Raw genomic sequence first — 8,718 nt, forward strand, 5'->3', positions numbered from 1 at the left:
ACAGGAATAGAAAAATCACACTCATTTAAGGCTGTAAAGAAAACAGACCTGTTGGACGAATCAATCAAGGTTTGTTTGACATGATGATGGAATTATAAACTGCAAAATTCGTCTAAGCAATCAATGCTTGGCTTGTTTTCCATCCAACAGACAGTTCACTCTGACTCACAAATTCCCTGCAGCTCCAAAAAAAAAAACTGAACCAACATTTATGCTGATCCATTTAGATATTTTTGAGACACCGATTATAATTGCTGCTCCAGATAAAAAAAAAAAAAAAGCAAGGCGACGAATAGAGTCAATAGAAATAGGGCGTACAGTAGATATCTGTGCTACATTCATGACAATCCTTCTAAAAATAGCTGAAGCAATTCTCTGAAAAAGCAAAAACTGTCAACCCTGTAGTGGTGGTGTTAGAGGAAAAGTCAACCCTAAAGACATACGGCTTAGTCCATGACTGTCTGTTTGAAATGTTGTGCCAGTCAGACACAGAGATGTCATAATAATGTAATGTCGTAAGCATCCACCCTGTAGAAGTTTAAAAGATATATATACATCTTTCATACATCACAAGTGAAACAGGAAGTGAGTTTTACTTCGGATCTTTGTCTCCTCTCCCAAATAACCTTTAAATCCTCATTTCTTTGTCTTTCTGGTCTCATCGGTGGAGCTGCAACTCACTATTTAGTTTCAAAAGTTCCCGAAGCACACATGTGGAGAGCTTTCCCTAATTTATTTTATTAGCTCCTTTTCTCCTTTGCTAATTTTTTCTAAATTGATTCTCCATGCGTTGGAGCTCCCTTAGCGTGTAGCCCACAAAGTAGTCTAGCTAGCATGTAGCACGGAACCCCAGATGCAAGTGAATTAATGATTATCTTCACGGGTTAATCCTGTTTTGTGTATCCCGACACATGGCTTTTTTGGCACTCAGGCAGACGAGATGTGTACATTATGTGTGTATGTGCGTCCTCGTTGCGTGTAGCTGCGATGATGAGGATGATGCATCCTATCCCCATTAGTGTTAGCCTAGATCTGTCAGAGCCTTGTTGGGTTACTGCCGGGCACAATTGCAACCCCGAGGAGCAATGTGATGGGCCAAACACACACACACACAGACATGCACGCACAAACACACACCCGTACACACTTGTTGGTAAGTTCCCTAGACGAAACTCTTTCCTTGAAAACCGGAGCACGCTGTCAATCTTAGTTTGACGTGAGCACAAACAGACATGAACTTAATCCATAACCCCTGTGTAAAAGACAGGAAGTGTTAGTTTGTTGTTTTCACTTTATTGTAGCTTAGTTTTGACCCCCATCATGTTTTTGGGTGCGCCCTGTCTTACCTTTGCCAGACAATAGAGATAGTTTAGGTAGCTGATGGGTTTTCTATCTAGGCTGGAGGTGTTCCTAAAACACAAGCACATTAAAGACTATTAACCTAAGTATAGCATTTTTTGAAAAAAAATAATGTTTAAATTTTTGCATGATGTTTGCCACAGTGGAGATCAACAGAATAGTCTGTGTTCATCGTTCACCTGATTAAATTGCACGCACAGTTTGTATTTGAAATCATTTCCTCTGAGGATTTACCACCTTGCAGAGCTGCTTTGATGTTTTCTTTTCATTGTATCTCACTCTACCAAAATATTAATGAATTGTTTTATTACCTGTCGGCTTGGCCTTGGAGCCCTCCCTCCACCGCAGCTAAGCTCCGAAGGCTGCCCTACTTTTTGTTTTTTTGCGAAGCTGTGGAGGCCGGACTCTGACAAGGCAACCACCCTCCGTGTTCTCCTTTATGGACTTTTAACGTTGCTTCTAATTAATATCTCTGGCATTAATTTGTTGTGACACGCGGCCTCCCTCCACCCACCCGACCAGCCAACCAGCCAGCCAGTTAGCTCCAGGCCCCCGAGCCACATTTAATGTCGAAGCTGTAGTTGGGAGTGCACAATGTGACAACTGACATGGGAATTTGCTGTGTTTGAGCACGTATTTCTTTCTTTTATGTCTATCCTTCGTATATTCTTTCTCTCTTTTGTCCACCTCGTCGGTACAAGGAGTTTTGTGCCATCATCAGCATTCATTGAAACGGCAGTGAGTGCACTTTAGTTCGCTTGGAGGCGGCCCTCCTCATTCTGTGCTGCCCAGAATCCATTTCACATATTATAGCTATTTTCTCAACGACGGTGTTGATAATAAAGTCTCGCCATTACACCAGCTCACAGGGGAGGATTATTGTCCAGTCTTTGTTTCTGATGGGGTGATGGTGATGGTGGTGGTGTTAAAGATGACGGCAGTCCCGCGATGGTTTGCTTTTTATGATCTTCTGCAGAGCCTTCTTGCTTCCCTCGATAATTTGTCAGTTTGCAGTATTTTTAAAGAGGAAAGAGGGGAAAAGCGAAAAGCTCCGAGGTGAACCTAAGAAGCACATGATGCAATGTGCAGTAATGAATTGATATTCAGGAATTAACATAGTATTTGTATTGAAACGAAAGGAGTACGAGAACGGTGTTCGCAAATCTCCATTGCTTTTACAGCTTTGTAAAACACAAACTCCATTTTATTGCTGAGGATCTGTTAAACTTGTGTCGTCTTCACAATTCTTCAGCATTTTCAGGCTTTGTAACTTCCGCTGACCCAGTTTTAAAGAAGAAAGACAGAGAAGCAAAAAAGTTCTTAGTTTTGATCCTTATCCACATTCTTGCAAATTGAAGTCTCAAAAGGATTTCGTTTAGCTTTTTTTCTCTCGGTGTAGAGATAAACTATTTGTTTTATAAATTGAACTAGAAAGACTGTTTTGTTTCATTTTAACACTTACACCGATCAGGCATAACGTTATGATCACCGTCCTAATACTGTGTAGATCTCCCTTGTGTCTCCAAAACAGTTGTGACACATCAGAGAATGGACATGGGTCCTCTGAGGGTGTCCTGTGGTCTGGTCTAGGTGGGTAGTACATGCCACTCAAAATGCCAGGTTCAAAATTTTCCCAGCAGAACATTGAACTGTCACAAGATGTTCTTCACTTCTCCTGGCATAATGTTGTGGCTGATCAGCTGGTGTAATTAGCTGGTGTTTTTCTAGTGTTTTACTTCCGTGGCTAGGCTAATTAGCTGGTGTCTGGTAGTGTTCTATTTCTGATCCTAGCAGAAGGGAGCGGTGTTGGTTGAAGTGTAGTCGCATGTCCCACCACCTCTCATTATCTCCTGCTGTGGACTAGGCTATGTAGCTGGTGTCTGGTTGTATCTTATTTCTGATATTGGCAGAAGGGAAAGATGTTTGGTTGAAGTGTCCCATCATCTCTATTATCTACTGCTGCTGGCTAGGCTGGTTGGTAGCTGACCACTTGTCTGCTGGTCAGTTCTCCAGTTGGACTGGGCTTCTAAAGGAGTTTCGCCTCAGATCATGGCACAAGGGATCGTAACATCTCCTCCTGTGTATTAATGAATAACCATAGGTCCTAAATGTATTCTTTTTTTTTTTTTATCTGCTACATATTTGGGTTACACAGAGCTACGAATGACACAGCTGGCCTGAATTTCTTTAAAAGTAAGCCAACGGGATTTAGATGGGTTTTCTCTCCGTAAATTGGTGGACAGCGACTTTGCCGTCCGTGTATTTTTAAACGCGGTTGGACAAGCCTTAGAGGATAGTACATACTGGCCATAGAGCAGTAATAATTAATGAAGGCTTTTATAGGAAGCACAAGACGGGAGCTGTAGAAGTTTCACTCGCGCTCTTATCGCTGCTTTAACTTATTTTTCTTATTTGTTGGGCCGTTTGTTCCGTCACTCTTGCGCCTTTGTCACTACATCTAATCTCATCTCTCTCTTTTTCCCTTTCTCTCCAGGTTCAGGAAAATGTCTTTGTTGAGTTTAACCACCAGGAACTGCTTGAGTTCTACAACAAGGTCTGTTTTTGTGTAGTTTTTGTGTTTGTGTGTTCATACATTAAATACGGCCTTTTTACTATCTTTGGGTTTCAAGGCTTAGTCGAGAAGTCGACCTGACAAAATCCATCTCCTTTCTTGCCTCTGACTCTTTTCCCACATTTTGTGTTCTCTTTCTCACTTTCTCTCTTTCTTCTACCACTTTGTGTGTGCATGTGTGCATATTTTGCGTTCTCCTGGTTTCCAAGAACTGAACATTTCTCCTCTTTCTTGCAGCTGGAAGTCGTGCAAGGACAGTTGGATTCCCTTACTTGATGCGCGGTGCTCTTCGTGCAACCACACACCCTCTGTATTGTTAGTGTTTATGCTGCCAGCTGTGCCAGCTGTTACAGGCCTAGCAGTTCCATTCTTGCTGTGATTTTTCAGCATTTATTCCCGTTTTGACCTCATTTTAATCCAGTTTTGTGCTCATCTCTTAATTTCACTGCAATGCATTTGTTTGGATTACTTTGTATGAAATGACCCTCTACTTTGTTAATACAGTCTGTATTTAAACACAATTATTTGTACCATTTTTGGAGACCAATAACTTAACGTCTGATTTCCTTTCACGTTGCTTTTATGTGACATGCGGATGATAAAACTGTGTCACTAAAACTGTATTTGTAACTTGAGAATGAACGACATGCCATTCGAATAAAATCTGAGGTGAAATTCATCCAAACTGTTGTTATTTAGTGAAGGCTCATTATTTCTCATTAAGACCAACCTGGACTGCTGGTTCAACAGATGGGAGTTCTTGGATTCAGAGCAGACCTCCAGTGTGTCTGTGTGACTGTGTGTGTCTGTGCGTAGATGCATGAATATGTCCTTGTTCATGGATCTGGATCTGTGTGCGTGTGTGTGCATAAATTCTTTTCATCCCCACATCATATCCAAGCTTTAGAAGATCCCCGATTCCCAGGTTTTGTTCTCCCTCAGAGATCTAGTTAACCAAATGTTTGCATCCCATGTCTGTCCCGATCCGCTCCGGGGCCCTGTGTGGTTTAGCATCTGAACATGTTGTCATGGCTTTCACTAAACTCTTTGCGAGGCGTTTCATTCTTTTCGAACGGAAACAACGTGTTCCTTCTTCCTTTTCTCGTTGGGTTGAAGATGTTACGTATTTCTCGACGGCAGAAAAGATCAAATACACTCTCAAGGCATCCTCACATTCTTTTTTTCTAGATATGGAAGGCCTTTTTTTGGATTTGGATTTCAGGAACCTGTTAATAATGAATAAGATGGAACACAGGTAAAGCTCATACACCCATTGCAGCAGAATGTGTAATTTGATATGATGTACATGTGTTCAGGACCTTCCATCCTTGCAGGAAGAAAATGAATAAAACATATTTACAAAAAAGGTTTATTCTAAATCAGTAACTTTTTTATTTCATTTTTTTTGGATTGCGTCAGTGCATTTAATCGGTTGTAAACAGGTCCTTTGAATAGTTTTTTAGAGTCCGCATATCAACTGATTCAACAGTATTTGGCTGATCACTTTGGAGAACGTTCGCATGAGAAGTTGTCTCTGTTTTCTCATTCTTACCTGTATACACTTAGTTTCACACTTGCTTGCATATCTACTCCATTCCTTTTTTTTAGGAGGAACAGAGGAGGAAAGAAGAACATGCTGAACCTTTACTTACCTGTCTGTTGACCTAAAGAACAACTGTGCATGTAAATAATTCACGAAGAAGAAAAGAATTGTTGGCGAAGTGGTAAACAAAAAAAAAAGTTAGCTGTCTTTGCTGGGCTCGCTTTTAGGCTTTTTCAAACATTTTGAAGGAGCCAGATGAAGCGGTTCCTGACTTTTAATGTTAAGGTAATCATCCTTCAGGGAGATGTGCAGAGAGCTCATTGGAGAGGCTCTACTTGGTCTGTAAACACCTCGGGATCCCCCTGGAGAAGGTTTCTTGACTACAGTAGCTCCTTGATTTGAGAGCATTTGAAATTATTCCAAAAAAAAAATTAAAAAATGACTTTGTTGTTCTTCAATCTCCTTGCAGAAAGCCTCTCATGTGTGTTAACTGGATATTGAGCATGTAGAGACGGCATGAACGTCCAAATACAAAGTAAGCGAAACCAATCACTCCCACCTTGTAAAATGAATGAACTTTACTATGGGAACTGTACTGTCAGCTGCCACCAATTTCCTCCTAATCCTAAATTGTCTTGAATGTGAAAATGAAAGCCCTCTTAACTACACAACACATTCACACAACAATTACTGATGCACACAACTGAAACTTGGTTTAAAAAATGGAGAATGACTCACTGGGTGACTTAACTGTCGCATTGAAGGCCATGTCCTGAGCCCCTTCTGTCCTCATTTCTTTTTCATTTTTTTATTTATTTATTTATTTTTCTTTTCTTTTTTTTTTTTTTTTACTCCAATTGACAATTTTTGCCACCATGTGAAAATGCCCGCAGCCAGAGGGAGCGCGGTGTTCCACAGCACGGAGAACAGATGGCAAGGCCAATCGGAGATGGCTGCCTGGGAAAAAAAAAAAAAAAAAAAAAAGATGATAAAAAAGAGACTCACACACTGGGACTCACACGGAGATCCGGCAGAAAGCTGCACACGGAGTCCTAATGAGAGCAATAGGCAAGATTGTGTGTCTGTGTGCAAATTTATGCCTGGTGAGTTGGGTCTCTTGGTGTACTTGTCAAAGCTGTTTACATCCTCTGGTGTGTGTCATGAGGCAAACCAGGTTTAGCCGGGCACCACACAAACATACACAGTTTGTTTTTGTGAAGCAGACTTATCCCCCCTCTCACCACCCTTTTTTTTTTTTTTTTTTTTTCTTAGCTTTAATAAGTCTCTAATGGACTTACATCAGTATGTGGTTGTGGTCCTTTAGTGCTGACAGAGCTGGGGCACAGTGGCACTGATAGCTGAGTTATACGATTCACAAAAGCCAGCAAACAATTGGACCCAGTGTTCGCTCACAAATGTGAATGAATTATCGTCTTTGTTTTTAGTAACTCATGCCTTCCACGTTAAGTGTTTCCACCAGTCAAAACAGATTTTTCTTTTCTAAAATCCCCTCCAGGCTCATGTAATTCAGATAGGGAAGCCTTTTTTAAATGAGGATAATGATTCTAGAGTTTGAGCTACTCATATGGGGTAAAGGAAACTGACTGGTGATAAGAGATCTTAGTGACTTTGTTCACAATTCACCATTGGATGTGACCAATCGGAGGCATGGTTGACATAAACGAGCAATCTCTATTGAACGGGGTTACATAAAGTTTGATGCTTTCTCAATTTCACACCCTTCAGCCAGCTTAGTTAAAAAAAAAAAAAATCTTAGTGAATACTAAATAATAAATTGAGGCAATTATATTGAAGTGAACCTATTACATGCTGGTGTGACCAAGCAAAGTAACTGAAGTGTTTTTGTGTAAATTGTTGCTTTTTATTATTATTATTTATGACTGAAATACACTCAGTTGATGTATGGAAACCCAAAAAATAGAGGTGTAATCACAAACCAGTTTCTTAATTTAAATAGACCCAAGACCAACCAAGACAGGCATGTGACACTCCAGCACTTCCGGGTTTGACCACTAGTCCCTTACTGTCACCGTGTCCAGCTGCCTCTACAGGAGGACAACCTGGCTGCAAACTCCCCCACATCGTTTCCATAATCTCTCATATTAAGACAGGTTTTTTAAGTGCCTTTTTAAACTGCAGATGTTGAGTGAAAGTGTCGACCCGGCTTCAATGGGAACAGGAATGCTGCGTCGCCTCACTAATTTACACAATGACATTGATGTAGCTGCCTGTCACGCCCTATTTTGTCAGTGGGCGACCTGTCAGACTGTGTCACTGTAGAAGTTCCAGGGCTGTGAGCAGCTTAGCAAAGTTTTGGTCTACTCCCATGAGAGACATGAGATTTTTGTCAATTTTTTCAATCAAATAAATCAAATGTGTTGTTACACAATCGTTAATGGAAGCGCATAGGTGAATTAGCCCTACGTCATGTTTGGGGAATCGCACCGGGAAATGTTGTTGCGTGCATGGGAATGCTGTAGGGGACAACTGGGTGTTTGTCTGTGCATACAGTAAGTTCATGAGCCTGGTCTCCATGCATCTCTGTGCTTGTAAGACAATGGCTGCCCTCAAACAACAAAAGGAGGCACGATCACGAGTCTCTTTTGTAAAAGAGGAACAACTGTATTAAACTGCACATACAGCAGAGATACTGTTCACTATGTTCGAGATATGAGAGGCTAATAGAAAACGTCATCACAATTAAACTGTGTTGTGTCAGGAACAATCTGCCATGTTTCTGCAATAGGACACTAGCTGAATGAAGATTGACTAATCTTCTGAATCTACCACAGTACCTCCATGTTGCCACCTTTGGATTAAAGTAATCCAACGTGAAACCTCTTGTAAATCTTCAGAGATCCAGTGACATCACCAGTTCCCGTAATTTTAAAGGAGCCCCAAATAATAGGAGAATTTCTACAATGATAATAATAAAATAATAAGTAGAAATAAATAACAAATCAGTCTCTTTGTGTCTTTCTTGTGTCTTCTCCGCTTCTTTCTGTCTTTATCTTTCTCTGTCTTTCTCCTTATCTTTGCCTCTCTGCCTCTATTATTTCAATTTTCAGCTGCTACTCCTGCCAAAGCTTTTCTTTGCCTCCTTCAGTTCTTTGTCCCTTTCATTCAAGCTTTCTTTTTTCTTTCTTTCCTTTGGGCCTTTCTTCTCCTTCTGCAATTTCTTATTAGTATTTTTCCAGGTGTCATGTCTTTCAACAAGGTTTGC

General features: G+C 40.7%; 1 protein-coding gene across 1 annotated transcript in view; it reads left to right on the forward strand.

Annotated features, from left to right (window-relative positions):
• The window catches only part of commd10 (COMM domain containing 10), a 54,387-nt gene extending 49,771 nt beyond the window's left edge, over positions 1–4,616 (forward strand). Inside the window, exons 6-7 of the mRNA XM_047592685.1 lie at positions 3,854–3,913; positions 4,169–4,616. Of these exons, the coding sequence (XP_047448641.1) occupies positions 3,854–3,913; positions 4,169–4,207 (99 nt within the window). The 3' untranslated portion in view covers positions 4,208–4,616. The remainder of the gene's footprint in view (positions 1–3,853; positions 3,914–4,168) is intronic.
• The last annotated feature ends 4,102 nt before the right edge of the window (positions 4,617–8,718 follow it).

Source organism: Mugil cephalus, chromosome 8, assembly GCF_022458985.1.
Source record: "Mugil cephalus isolate CIBA_MC_2020 chromosome 8, CIBA_Mcephalus_1.1, whole genome shotgun sequence".
Taxonomy (NCBI): Eukaryota; Metazoa; Chordata; class Actinopteri; order Mugiliformes; family Mugilidae; genus Mugil; species Mugil cephalus.